General features: G+C 53.6%; 3 protein-coding genes across 3 annotated transcripts; 1 reads left to right on the forward strand and 2 right to left on the reverse strand.

Moving 5' to 3' along the window:
- Window positions 1–1,610: 1,610 nt before the first annotated feature.
- On the reverse strand, window positions 1,611–4,477 carry CTHT_0037860 (uncharacterized protein; the record flags this gene model as incomplete). The annotated part of the gene is made up of 4 exons (XM_006694145.1): window positions 1,611–2,335; window positions 2,425–4,095; window positions 4,178–4,273; window positions 4,345–4,477. 4 exons carry the CDS (start codon window positions 4,475–4,477, stop codon window positions 1,611–1,613), a joined length of 2,625 nt encoding a protein of 874 aa, XP_006694208.1.
- A 4,547-nt stretch (window positions 4,478–9,024) lies between these two features.
- CTHT_0037870 (uncharacterized protein) lies at window positions 9,025–11,213 on the forward strand (the record flags this gene model as incomplete). Its single annotated transcript, XM_006694146.1, has 2 exons — window positions 9,025–9,149; window positions 9,206–11,213. 2 exons carry the CDS (start codon window positions 9,025–9,027, stop codon window positions 11,211–11,213), a joined length of 2,133 nt encoding a protein of 710 aa, XP_006694209.1.
- A 1,562-nt stretch (window positions 11,214–12,775) lies between these two features.
- Window positions 12,776–13,837, reverse strand: CTHT_0037880 (uncharacterized protein; the record flags this gene model as incomplete). The annotated part of the gene is made up of 3 exons (XM_006694147.1): window positions 12,776–13,103; window positions 13,202–13,286; window positions 13,351–13,837. The coding sequence occupies 3 exons, from the start codon at window positions 13,835–13,837 to the stop codon at window positions 12,776–12,778; spliced, it is 900 nt and encodes a 299-aa protein (XP_006694210.1).
- Between the last annotated feature and the right edge of the window lie 97 nt (window positions 13,838–13,934).

The raw sequence follows: 13,934 nt of genomic DNA on the forward strand, positions 1-13,934 counted from the left end.
ATAGTGGCTGAGTTCCTGGGTGTTGAGATCGGGCTGTCACCTTCCTGCAGTCTGCTAGCAAGTCAGATAATGTAAGAACCCTCCTCTCAGAATTCTGATATTGGTGTGGTTTGTTCCTGTTAACTTGTTTCTGGTGACTTGATTGTGTATCATGACAGTGTGTGTTGATGCTTGCCCCTGAGCGACAACATGAGTCATAGCTCATTGAACACTCAGGTCCCAGATCGTGGAGAATTATCGTTGGGAATCTGACAGCTGAACCCTAACGTGACCTGGCTGCCAGATAGCTGTATTGTAGCCTCTACTTCCAACCGCCTTAATTACCATCACCGCCCTCACCGCCCACACCCCGCTCAAGGCGGTGTCGTTCCAAGACCGGCAGAACGCCGTGACTGCCCTCTCCCTCAGGCAAACACAGTGCCTCAGACGGACCGACCCCACAGAAACTAAGTATATAAGTGTCTTCTGGACCTCTGACTTCTAACAAAGAAAAAACTCGTCAAGATGGCGCAGTTGGCTCGTGTTTCACCCTCAAAAAATCGAGTACTACCTGTGTTGTATTGCGAGAGGTCAGGACAGGATGGCTAACACTAGTCTTCTAGACAAGTGACGAGACGTCCAACCCCGAATCTGGTCTAGGGGTCAACACATCCTGCTCTCCCAAACGCAGTGTGGTCTCGGTGAAGCTGACGGTGTGGTCGACGCAGCTTGCTCCCGCTGACAGTCAAAAAAAAAAAAAAACGGGATCTGGTCAGTCCCGCAGCAGGAACCTGGTCAGTCCTGCAGGACAATCCTCGTTCATGTAAGTACCTCTCCCCCTCCTCTGGGTGGTGCTCGAGACGTCAAGGTTCGAACCGGGTCAGCTAGGTCATCAAGACGAGTTCAAACTTTTTCGTGCTTTGCTTTTTTAATTCTTCTTCTCGTCCGAATTTGGTATACCTTACGTAGCATGTGAGCCACATGCCCCAACCAAACAGTTTCACACAACTGTTTCCCTACGCACACACAAACTTTTCTTTCCAGCCCTGTGTGTGATTAGTCACTATAAATCGGCACTCTTCCGCCCTCTTACAATTGACTGCTGTGTCAAACCGAACTCAAGGATAGGTAAGTAGTAAGTAAACAAACCAGTACTCTTATTAATTACTCCCTCAGTGATTCCCGAGTTACATTCCTCCCTAATTTTCTTCACGTTGCCCAGGCAAAGCCTTCACACCGTCGTGCCCAAAGACGTGAAGGAGAGAGCACACGGCTGATAATGGACTTTATTCAAGTTATAGAAAAAAAAAGGCTAAAATAAAGCTGGCGAGATAAAGACATATTCCCGTCAATGACTAACAACAATGAGTCAGAATGTTTGAAAGGTGTCCTGTATTATGCCCAAAGAAAGGCTACCTATAGACATGGATCCATGGATGGACAGCAGCAAGGCCATCAAGCTAACAAGAAGAGAGTTAGGTATATAGAAAGGAAAAAGAGGTATCCAAGCTCTCAGACCCTCATAACAAGAGAAAAATCCAACACTATTTTCCAGCCATCCCATTCGACCCATCACTCATTAACCCAATCCCTTCCACAAACCCATATATCCCAAACCAACCTGGTCCCATTTACTTCCTCTCATCCACCATATCCTCTGCCCTCTCTGTAAACATACTCCTCCGTGCCGGACTCCCCGGCACCCCACCCCCCACACTAGGCACAACCCTCAACCTCAACATGGGGCTTTCTCTCCCTCCCAACCCTGAAGAAGGTCCCTGCCCAGGAGTAGGAATCACATCCCCCTCCGTCAGGCCCGACACCCCGCCGGGTACCCTCCCCGTCCCGGTGTTAGTATTGGGATCAGGAGACCCAACAGCCGTGGTGACCGAGCTCACGGTCGTGTCGCTCAGTTGTCTGAGATGGGCGCGATCGCGCTCAGAGAGGTTCGAGATCTGGGAGACAATGCGGTCGTAGGGTGGCTGGTCTTGGGGGGAGTTGCGCAGGCGGGAGATGTCGTCTTTTTCTGCAGCAGGAGATGTGGGGGAAGAGGTTGCTGTTACGCCTGGGGGTACGATGGCTGTGTTGGAGTGGTAGACGACTGGGGATTCGGGGGAGGTTTGAGAGGAAGTTCCCGTACTAGTAGGGGCAGGGCAGGGGCCGGTGGCACCGCTGCTGGGGGTTGTGCCGGTACCGGGGGCTGGAGAAGGCGTTGAGATGGTCGGAGATGCGGTACTCAAGCCCGAGGGAGGGGTCAGGGCGAAGTCGGTGCGGCACGGGCCGTAATAGCCGTAGATGTTTGAGGAAGGGGTCTTGGTTGCGGGCCCTTGGAGTTCTGCTCTGGCAGGGGGATCGGCTGTTTTTTGGGGGAAGGAGGGGAGAGGAGGGTCGGGTTGTTAGTCACTTCATCAACATCCTTAATTGATGGGTGAGAGAAAAACATACCGGGCAATTCAACAAGTGGCTTGATCTCCGTATCCATCATCTCGGCGATGGTCATTTGCGGGGGCAGGGTCGGCAGCGAAGACACATTACTCTCCGCATCCAGGACACTTTGTGGGAGATAATCCGAGCTGGTGACCGTCGGCGTCTTGACGACGGTCGGCTGACCGCGTAGCCATTGTCTGATCCGGCGCCGACTAGCCTCCTCCGTCCCGGCCTCGCTAACAGCACCACGCAACAGCTTTCTTCTCCGCCACAGTAAGATCAGCACCGCGACCATAGTCAGGAAGACCAAGCCCAGCACGGAGCCCAGGACCGGAGGGAGATATGACGGTACGCCGCCGTCACGGTCGTGACTGGTGGAGTCTGTGGGCACCGGGATCGTCGGGTTGGTGTTATCCGTCGGCGCAAGCGACTCGTATGGATAGTAGGTCGTGATCTTGCTAGTCGGATATGGCGTGTCAAAGATCTTGGCCAGCTCCTTGTCCGCCCAGCCCGACGGACTCGGCGTGGTCAGCGTTGCGCCGCCGGTTCCGGTCCCGCCGATCTTCTCGCGTACGGCTGTGGGCACGGTGTAATTTGACCAGACAGCGGGATCATAGCGGGTCATCCACTCGCCCGAGGAGAGATTAAACACGCGGATAGTCTCTGGAAGACACTCCACGCGATTCCCGAACCGGCCCAGGTACCCGCCGATAACAAACATCTGATCCGGATAGGGCATGACACACTTGTGTCCGGCGCGGCCCTCCCTTTTGCTGCTCACCAGCTTGGTCCAAGTAAACGACGGCAAGCTCAGCACCCAAACGTCATCATTAAGCGGCTGCTTGCGATTCAGCCCATCGTACCCGCCATACCAGTAGATATTGAAGCTCGACGCGTCCTGCGCGCGAGCAACGACGGCACATCCGCGCGTCAGCTGTCCCGGACCTCCTCCGCTCGTGCCTTGGCGGTACCATTTCCCGCTGGCGACGTCGTAGATGTCGATGGTGGTCATGAAGGTCGGGCTAATCTCCTTGCTCGCTGTTTCGTTGGCCGATTTGCCGTCTACGACGTCGACGAAATCGGGGTAGATGACGCCACCCAGGGCGACGAGGATACCGCGCTGGCCGACGGGCACCCAGACTAGCTCGGGGTTGGCTCGACCGGGAATGTCGGGCGGCAGAGTGTAGTTGGTGAAGGTCTCTTGCTGTTGATCGGACAGGTCAACGACGATCAGCGAATTGGAGACCTCGACGGCGTGCGTCTCGTCGCTTGCGCCCGACGGGGTGTGAATTGGCCCGCCGCCAGGGGCCCGCAGGCCGGAGAAATACCATGCCAAGTTCTCCGACGGCGCGCTGGCTGCCCCGCCGTAGGTGATGTATCGCGTGGTGTTGGGCCGGAGCATGGTGTCGATAAAGGGCGCGAAGTTGTCCTTGAACCCGCTATACTGGAAGCGCCGGTAGGTCAGGACGCGGTCGCCGGGCGGATCGGCGAAGGCGCCGGTGCGCCGGGTCATGCCGCCAAAGAGGAAGAACTCCTCGTTGTTGCCGAGGAGTGCGCCATCGTAGTAGTCCGGTTGAAGATTACCGCCGCCGGTAGGGGTTTTGCGCAGTTCCTCGAGGATGGCGGTAATGTTTTCCGAGGTGTTGAAGGGCTTGCTGAAGTTGAGCGTCCAGATGATGCCCGCGTTGTCTGTGACGGGTGGTCAGTACTTCGTAGGTATTAGTCACTGGTGTAGTGACTGTAGTCCAGTTGACAGATACTTAAGACTCACAATCTATCTTGGGCGGCTTGACGCTTCCATCAGCGAAGCCCGGCTCCCAGTATAGATCGCCGCCATCGAGATAAACGGCATCCCGGAGGACCGTAGCTATGAGATTGGTTAGACGTTGTTCGTTCGTGTTTAAGAATATCAGAAGTTAAGAACCAACAGTAGCGTACCTCTAAGACCTCCCCACTCGCATATCCGGGTATTGACCTGACCCGGTTCCCAGTTGATCTGGCGAATGACGTCGGCGACCACAGGCTGGGCCGTCAGGCCGGCGACTAGCGCAATTGCAGCCAGGGGGACCATGGGGATTGGTGATTCAAGATCAGATCCTGAACGCTGGGCAGGACCGCAGGATACTGTGTATTATCGGATTGCAAATAAAGATAACGCCCACAGCATCGGGGGGGGCACGTGGCGGCGATGGGCGATGTGCTGCGTGCTCCGTAGTCTGTCCGTACAGATAGATAGATTGGTTACAACGAAAACAGACTGAGTGACAGGCAAAATGTTGGACCGCCCTGCTGCAAGTCCGCTCGGATCAGCGATCACCGCTGTTTTCTCTGCTTCTCTTCTCTCAAACAAGCATCCTCCTCGACGAGTTTTCTTCCATGATGCAAGCATAGGACTCGGGAAGAGACTACAAAGGGCTAGACCAGCCCGGCTTTTTTTTTTGACTTTGATATTGGTGAGACAAAAGCTGCAGAGCATCAGAGCCTGCGCCTGCATTCTCATTACTTCCTAGTTTTTACCCTGAGTGGTTGCTTGGCCTGCTGGCGGTTGGGTGGTGCGGCACAGCAAAACCGCACAACCGGCGAAAGCGAGCAAAAGCGGCATTCTCGAGCCCCCGACACGGCACGGGGCCAGGGCAAGGCTCCAATTCAAGGATACAAGGCTTTTGACAGATCCCCGCAGTATATCCCCCTGCATCTCTACCACAGCGGTTCCCGTGTATTCAGGCTTGCCTCGATGCTTCCTATTGGTGTGTTGGTTTGACGGCTGCACCATATAAGAAGCTGACCAACACAACAACACACCAACCCACAAACACAGCGACACAGCGACAGAGCCATACGAGGACATCAGAGGTAGCAGACGCGGTTTTCTCGCTGCTTTGCTCCTGGGGCTTCCGTAGTTGTCTCTTGGGACGAAATATTCAGCAAACTTCAAACTTCTTCGGGTCTTGTTAGGTTTACTGCTTGTCCCGGATTGGGTCTGGGGTGGCAGCAGCTTGGCGATATTTCGGTTTATTGCAGCAGTCGGTAATGCTGCTGTCCCGAAACCACGTGGGTGTACTTGTCTTGTTTTGACCCGTCTACCACTCCGTGCCAATGTGCTCGAGATTGGGGTCACCGAGTCTGGATTGCTATGCTTCAGCCAGCAAACAAGATAAGGCCTTTTTATTTTTATTTATTTGTTTGTTTGATAGAGATCTTCAGAGGCACCTAGCTAGGCATGGAACACATCACACAGTGTCCCCTCGTACTATGGCAGAAAAGGCTGTCTTACAGCTTACGTTATAGCCTCGAAACATGGACAAGCCAACTGAAACTACGAGCACAAAAAGTGAAGCAAACAGACCCTCACACAGCCCTGGCCAGGCTCACACAGCAGCATGAATTGGAAGCCAGGACTGCAATTCAAATGCCGGGTGTCCTCTCTCTCATAGGCTTTTGGGAGGATTGCAGACACTGCCACTTCCATCGCGTCGTCAGGAACAAGTGCGGAGCGAATGCCTAAAGCCAATCCAGCCCTTGTTTATATTTGCCAAAGTATCAAGCAATAAAGATAGATAGGTAGATACGTAGGGGAAAAATTTCAGGGAGAGATCCGGAACCAACACTGAATTCGCTGAACTGGGTTAATGTCTCCCTTAAAGCTTCATCTTCAACTCTTCGAAAGTGTGGTTGTGTCGACAACATATCGGCCAGGGTTGTTGGCCAACGACCTGCTCGTGTAGAATCCGATCTTTCGGGCAGGGGACACTAGTGCATGAGGTGTACCAACAGACAGCACTGAACTACAAGTACGTACCTAGAGGTAGGTAAGGAATGCTAATGTGCCAGCAATACACCACCTACCTTGAGTAGCAACCATTATATTTGCCGGTCTGAGTAGTTCAGCCTTGCCTCACCTTGTCCTGCCTTATTTTTTTTTTTTTGCACTGCGTGGTTCATGAATGAAATGAGCGAGGGGGCCAGGTTCCCCCGCAGGCAGCCCCGCCACCTAAAAGAAAAAAAAAAGAGAAACAAAGACCAGACAGAGTTGCATCCACGGACCCGGGCACCGCCGACCCTCATGCCAAAATACAACCGTCGAGCCTCATAGGCAGGATAATCAGGTCAGCATTGGGCTGATGGCATCGACAATAATGTTGCTGGTATCGAGATTAGGTATGTACTCTGGGAAAACTCCAAGTGCGGGGGGTCTCCGGGCTGGCAGGTGAGGGGAAGGAAAATAGCCGCCGTGGTGTGATAAGCTGAGGGGATTGCAGTGCATACATACGAGTAAGGTAGCATAGAGCTGTGACAGTAGATCTACGTGGAGCGAGAAATACTGTATGCCCACAGCTTTGGAATTTGCTTGTGAACTATTGCGTACCATTGATATTAGTGCTTACCAAAGCGACTTCTTGGCTGTTGTTGAGAAATCATATTGTTAGCTAGAGCCTAGCGCTGTTTGCTGGTCACGTCGTGTAATTGATGATCCGCAACAAGCATTCGGGGTGCTCTTTGATGACTCTCATTTGAAGGCTTTCTTTTTATCGCATTCCTTGCGTTTACACTGTTCTGCATGCGGCTTTGTGCCACGAGGGTTGAAGGCTGACGATCTTGCACTTGGGGGGTGTACAAGTAGGTAACGTAGCACAAGCAAATACGGCAGGTGCTCGGATACAACGGTTAGAAGTCAGCAGTTACTTGATCCCAGAGGAGCTCTGCGTCGTATTATTGACTACTGTCAAGGCGAATGAGGCAACTGTGCTCACAACGAGATAAACCGTCATGAATGGCATTTGGCAGCGATGGAGTCACACACGAAATCGGAGCCTTGCCAACAGCGGGACTCGAGAGCGGAGAAAGCCAGTGGGTGGGTCTTTGTGCACCCGATCCGGTTCCCGTTGGAGCTTCCGCATCCCGGCTCCACAGCAGGCAGACTTCACCGCCCTAGCCCTGTGGGCTAGACCAAACTTGGCATCAGCCTAAGAAGAAAATGGGGCCAATCAGAGAACTCCAAGAAACACAAGCTCTTTCTGGGGTAACAGCTTGCACCCCGCGCTGGCCCAGCCTTTCCTTCACCTTCTGTTTGTCCATCACTTCTTTTTTTTTTTTTTCGTATTTTTCCACGAGGGGCAAGGGGAGTTTCTGGCAAACTGTTTCGGTGTTGTGCACAGCGGAATACTCGAATACGGCGAAGTCGATCGGTCGACGATCGGATCGATCGATAGGAAGTGCTTGTTCCCCTTTTGGGCACCCGACATTGACGTTGGCGAACCCGACAGGGCAACTCTTCAAAGCATTCAACCAGTGGCAGTGCGCCATTCCTTCGGCCTGCAGAAGCCGATTTTCCGATTGTGCAAGCGAGCTGCTCACTGTGCTCTGAAAGTCCCCTCTCAACAGCCAACGCTACAATTGTGAAATGCTCTCCCACAGTGTTTGCGGAGGAGCCTTCACTGCTTCTACGTTGTTCTTTGAGTATACCGTTTGAGGCATAACTGACTGGGGAGTTAGATGTTTGTTAATTGATTTGATGTCGATGGTGCTGATAAGAAAAATCTCGAGAGTAACTGACAACATCCCGTCCATCACAGAGATCTCCAGGACCTCGCGGCACAGTACGGATTGCTAGACGAACAATACCAATTATCGTCAGCATGAACTATTAAGCCCAAAAACACGGTATCGCGGCTGGCGATCCAGTCAAAAAAGGAAGCGGAAGGGGCCGTGGCTCCCCAGTGAGGGGATCACTTACTGTCGGACTCTCTTGGGCCTTGGCCGCCGCTCACAGCCTCTCTCCCGCGTTCCATCATCCGGTGAGAATCTGTCGGCTTTCAAGCTCCCTTTCGGCCCCCATTGGTTGCTCTCGCTAGCTCCCAGCCCTCCAAGTCCATCCCAGAGTGCCATCACAAACTGAACACTCATGATGAGCATTCTCGGCGAAGGACAAGACCACAACACTCGTATGATCCCGTCCACGAGGAGGATTATGAGCCAGCTGCCGACAAGACCTGCGAGCGCAAGATCACCAATGGCCATGATGATAACGTGGTCTTAGTAGGACAGACAAGCACTGCGATACTCCCGAGTCGTGAATAGGCGAACAGCGAAGTTGTGTTCAAGCCGGAGTCCAAGGCCAGCAAAGGCTGGGGGGCAACTATGCTCGCAATTGCCATCGGGAGCGGGCGGGGCAGGGCAGTCATGCAGCCATATGCAGCCATGCAGCTCACATCAGCGAGTGAGAGCACTCTGAGCGACCGAAGGCCCGCCGCTCTGCTGGTCCTTTGCAGCTCAGTGCTTTTCTCCCCGGGATGCTCATGATTTTGCTTGCCAAGTCTGTCCCCCCCCCCCCCTCCCCCTCCCCTCGCTGCGGTCCACTAGCACCATTCCCCAGTCCCGGTCGGCCCAGCCACTCCGCCCGCGGTCCCTGTGTCTGCAGGATTGGGGGAACTTATATAATAACTGAGGGCGGTACAGAGCCGACACACTTCCGCTGCGCGGTTCTGGGTTCTGCCATTTGTTTACCGGTCGCTCGCTTCCCTCAAGCTCTCCCCATTGAGGTTGCCCTCTTTGGCATAGCCTTCGCTCGTTTGGCCCTTCGTCGACTGCTGCTCGACGTGACGGCTGGGACAGGGCATCATGAAGCTCAGCACCATCTTTGGGGCTTTGGCCCTGGTACCGGCAGTGGCTGGTACTCCTCCTCACGAGGACTACGGCCATAGTAAGAAATGCACGACCACAATCACCGAATACACAACCTCAACGTATGGACATCCGGTTCCTTTGAGAGAGTGTGTGTTTCAATGCTAACCTTCAGCAGGAAGACAACGGGCACCTGTAAGCCAACCACCTCCTGGAAGACGAAGACCGAGGTTGTGCCCACGACGGTTTGGGAAACCAAGTGGAAGACGGAGACAAAATATGTCCCTACGACTGTCCGGAAGACCGACACGGTATACGTGCCAACCACTGTGTGGAAGACAAAGACAGAGACGGAATATGTCCCAACTACCGTCACAGACACCCAGCATGTGCCGACCACGGTCTGGAAGACGACCACGGAGACAGACACCACCACGCTCTGGAAGACAAAGACAGAAACAGAAACGGAGACAGAGTACGTCCCCACCACGCATTACGAGCCGACGGTCACCACGACGACCAAGAAGATCAAGATCACCAAGACCATCGTCAAGACCGACACGGTTTATGACACGTCGACGACCACGGTCCATCAGCCAACCACAACGACCGAGACCGAGTATGTCCCGACGACAGCGACGACTACTTCCACCAAGAAGATCGTCAAGACAATCATCGAGGTCAACAATGTCACTCAGACTATCACCAATACCGCCACGACAACTTTGTTTGAGACTGAATACGTTCCGACTACCACCACAGCGACAGAGACGGAGACATTCGTCACATCCTACCCGGTTACCGAGACGGTGACGGACAGCACGACTAAGATTAAGATCAAGTGGAAGACCACAACGTTTTACAGCACCCATGTGGTGGTCAAGACCACTGTGCGGCCCGTCACGCACACCATTACCAACGTGATCCCTGGCCCCAAGGTTACGCAGACGGTGACACACTACGTCCCGCCCGTGACAGTGACCACCTGCCCAGCCACGACCACGTCGGTCTGTCCCGTGCCGACGATCGCTCCGTACATCAACAGTAACAACAACTATAATAGGCGGGAACTTGTCGGGCGCACTGGCAAGAAGAACGACCAGAAGCTCAAGCCGGGCGAGCAGCTGCTCTGGGGCTGCAGCCCAGGCCGCGTCTGCGATCTGCCTAAGCCCGGCACCTGCACGATCTGGGAGGATCTGCCGCCGAAAGAGTGGACTTGCCCTGCAAAGTATTGTGTTCCCGCGCCCCCTGTCCCCAAGGTTGAGTGGCCCGAGGGCGCGACCGAGCGCTACTACCCGCTCATCAAAGGTTACTTCAACCTCGACCCGCGCGCGTTCGGCCTGACCTACGACATCTTCCAGCCGCCCAAGAATCACTCGAAGCGGCAAGATTACTTGGACGAGACGCGTGTACATCCCGACTGCTACGGCACTTGCAACGATGCCAACCTCGAAGCCCAGAACTTTGGTCTGAAACCAGATCTGTGCGAGGAAGAAGTCAGCCCCTTCCTCACCTACTACCACAGATGCGTGGCGTGCGTCGCTAAGAACGCCGACAACATGATAGAAACTATGCGCGCGTACCTCGAAGGTGCCTTTAACAACTACCTTGGCTACTGCAACATTCAGCCCCCATACTACGCGACTCAAGCCCCGACCGAACCGCCGCCGCAGACCCAGGTCACCGAAACGCCGGACATCTCGACCACGTCACAGGAGCCTCCCAACACCTCGGCCACGCCTGTGCCGATTGAGACTTCGACTGAGTCGGAAACCCCGACGCCTACTCCTGAGCCATCCGTCGAGACACCCACCCCGACCCCGACTCCGACTCCGACTCCGACTCCGACTCCGACTCCCGAGCCGTCGAATTCAAGCGAGACGGCAACTCCAGAACCGACCACCGGGACTCCTACCCCGTCCTCCAGCTCAGAGAGTGAGACACTTGAACCGACAGCCGAGTCGTCCAGCTCGACTTCCTCTTCGTCTTCATCATCAACTGAAACCCCCACGCCGTCTGAGGCCTCTCTCCCTCCCGTGCCGACGCCTAATGAGGTCGGAACTACTCAATTTATCACGCCTTCGGCCAGGCCGACCGATATCCTTGTAACGGCCGGTGCGGGTAAAGTTGCCTTTGGGTGGTTCTGGCATATGATGGCGGTCATTGCAATGATCATGATGCTGTGAGTTGGCGAGGCGTCATTTGGTGATTTTTTTTTTTTTGCATTTTTGGGTTAGTCTACAGATTAATAGTAATGGGCATTATCGGGAAACTTTGGACTGGGTGGTTTTGGATGAAATGGTATGGATATCTCGATGGGTATTTTTGGATCATCAAGGACGCCCAAATCCCATATATATATATATATATATATGTGTGTGTGTGTGTGTGTGTGTGTATGTGTGTATATATAGGTCATGATCATGTTTGTCTTGGGTCTACGGATCAAAACCGAGACTACTTAATCTAATTCGCTATATTTGTTTAGGTATGGTAATGTCTACGGACATTGAGTTATGTTTATTTGAGGATCTATGCGTGAGGCGTATTTGTGATACTCAGTGTACTTGCGGCGATGGATTAATGATATTACAGGTTTGGGTATTTTTTTTTCGAGATTCAATGGGCGAATGCGACCTTGACCTCTCTCCATTGGGAGCTGCGGTGTCTGTGTTTTGCTGACACGGTCATGCAATTTGCTCCCCCGATCTTCAGCGTTCAACTCTACCTACCTATTTCATACAGCAATCCGAACGCAGCCAGCGAGACTGAATACGATGTGTTTTCACTTAGCTCTACAACTGTTGGGTGCGGCTCTGCCTTTATTTTTTTTCTCCGAGTTATTGATGGGTGTGACCTGCTGGGAGTTTAAGGGACCGAAAGCAAGGGGTATGGATGTTTGCTTTGGCTTAAAGGTGAACTCGCACCAGCGTCAAGGGGTTAACTTACTGTAGACGATGGCTGGTAGGTACGGCATGTGATTGATTTACTTCAGTTGGGATACCAGTTTCCCTACCTACAAGCACTACGTACAGACGCAAATATTTCCCTCTTGTTGTGCCTCTTGCCCCTTCAATTTTTGATGTGTTTATTCGGAATCAGGTTTACAACAGCACAACAGCGGCGGCATTTCTTCGAGGGTCATGACGGGCGCTCCTTGGTGTGGCTGACACCAGTTCCAACGATATGACGGCAGCTAGGTAAGAGTAATAAGAGGCGTTGTGTACTATAAGTATGGGGGACCATTCATGTCTTGGATGTTTTGGGCGTGGTGTTGGTAGGGTTCCTCGACAATTTTGCCTCGTTTGGGGACGGTATGGAGGTACGTGGCACAAGCAGACGGCGAAGCGCGTAGGTAACCCGCATGACGTGACGTGGAAGGATTGGGGAGGGATTCAGATGAGTAAGGTGGTTAATGAATGGAAGGGATTTTTGCCATATAGGGGTTTAGAGTGAAGGATTTTGTGTGTATTGGTGGAGCAAATACGCTAAGAAGAGTTGGTGTGGATGAAATACACGGCAGTTGATACACCCGACGAGAAAACCATATGAGCGAGATATTCGAAAACAGACAACCCCCTGTCCCTAAGTAAAGCAAACCTATCGATAGTAAACAGCCCCGAATCAGAACCAGCGTTAGGCAAGTATACCCACGTAAACCACAAATATACAGTAACAACCAACACTGCCCAACTAAACAAACCTCCACCTCCCTTCCTCCTATCGATCCGTAACCCAAACCCCTCACTCACCAAACCTTGCCCCCTTCAACTTTAATCGGGACATGCAACAGCCGTCCCCCCTCCTGCTCCCTCGGCAGCGCACCAGCCCTGATATTTATTTGCAGCGCCTGGTGAATCAGCCTCGGTTCAGCGAGCGTGGCATCCCTCTCATTGCGCCAGCGTACAAACTCCTCCTCGGAGGTGCCCTCCTTGAGGTGCTTGTTGTGCGCACGCTGGTCGGCGACGGTCGCGAAGGGCTGCGGGGTGTCGCGCGTGTCGGAGGGTGGGTAGTCGTGGCCAGTGTAGATTTTGGTCGTGGGCGGGAGGGAGAGGAGTTTATGTGCTGATTGATAGCTACGGAAGAGATGAGTATTAGGACCTAGGTACCTGTTGGGGGTGTAGAAAAAAAAAAGGGCGGGGGGGGGGAAGAAGGAAAGGGAAGTATGACGTACAGGGCTTTGGTGCTGCCGCCGGGAAAATCGCAACGTGCTGAGCCGACGTCGGGGTTGAAGAGGGAGTCACCACAGAAGATGTTTTCTAGTAGAGATATTGCAATAAGCCGCATACTCTTTCACCATGTTTGAGAAGGGGTAGCACTCACCTCCGATCAAATACCCCAAATGATCCGGCGTATGTCCCGGCAAATGCACCGCCTTTACCTCCAACTCGCCCAGCTTAAACACCTCATCATCTTCCAGCAACACATCAAACGCCCCTTCCCACTCCTCCTCAGGAACTCCATACCTCTTCCCAAACCGCTCCTGCACGCCCTTGATCCTACGCCCGATACAGATCTCTGGCCTGTGCCCCGTCTCCTCGGCCAACCTCGTTTGCAGGTACTTCGCCGCCGTGAGGTGGTCGGCATGCACGTGTGTTTCGAGCAGACGCTGGACGGAGTAGCCCTGCTCGCGGACGAGGGAGAGGATGCCGTCAGCGGTAGACGTGGAGATTGTGTTGCGGGCTGGGTCGAAGTCGAGCACGGGGTCGATGATGACGGCGGATTTGGTGACGGGGCAGGCAACGACGTATTGCCAGGTTGAGGTGTTGGGGTCGAAGCAGGCGTGGATGGCGGGTTCTTTAGCAGTCATTTTGACGGCAGTCCTTGGTTCGAAGTAGAGACACGATGGTGGGAGATGGGATGTATCCTCGTGTTCACCCGATGCGGATGGAGTGGAGGACGGGGTA

Source organism: Thermochaetoides thermophila, assembly GCF_000221225.1.
Source record: "Thermochaetoides thermophila DSM 1495 unplaced genomic scaffold scf7180000011816, whole genome shotgun sequence".
NCBI classification, from domain to species: domain Eukaryota; kingdom Fungi; phylum Ascomycota; class Sordariomycetes; order Sordariales; family Chaetomiaceae; genus Thermochaetoides; species Thermochaetoides thermophila.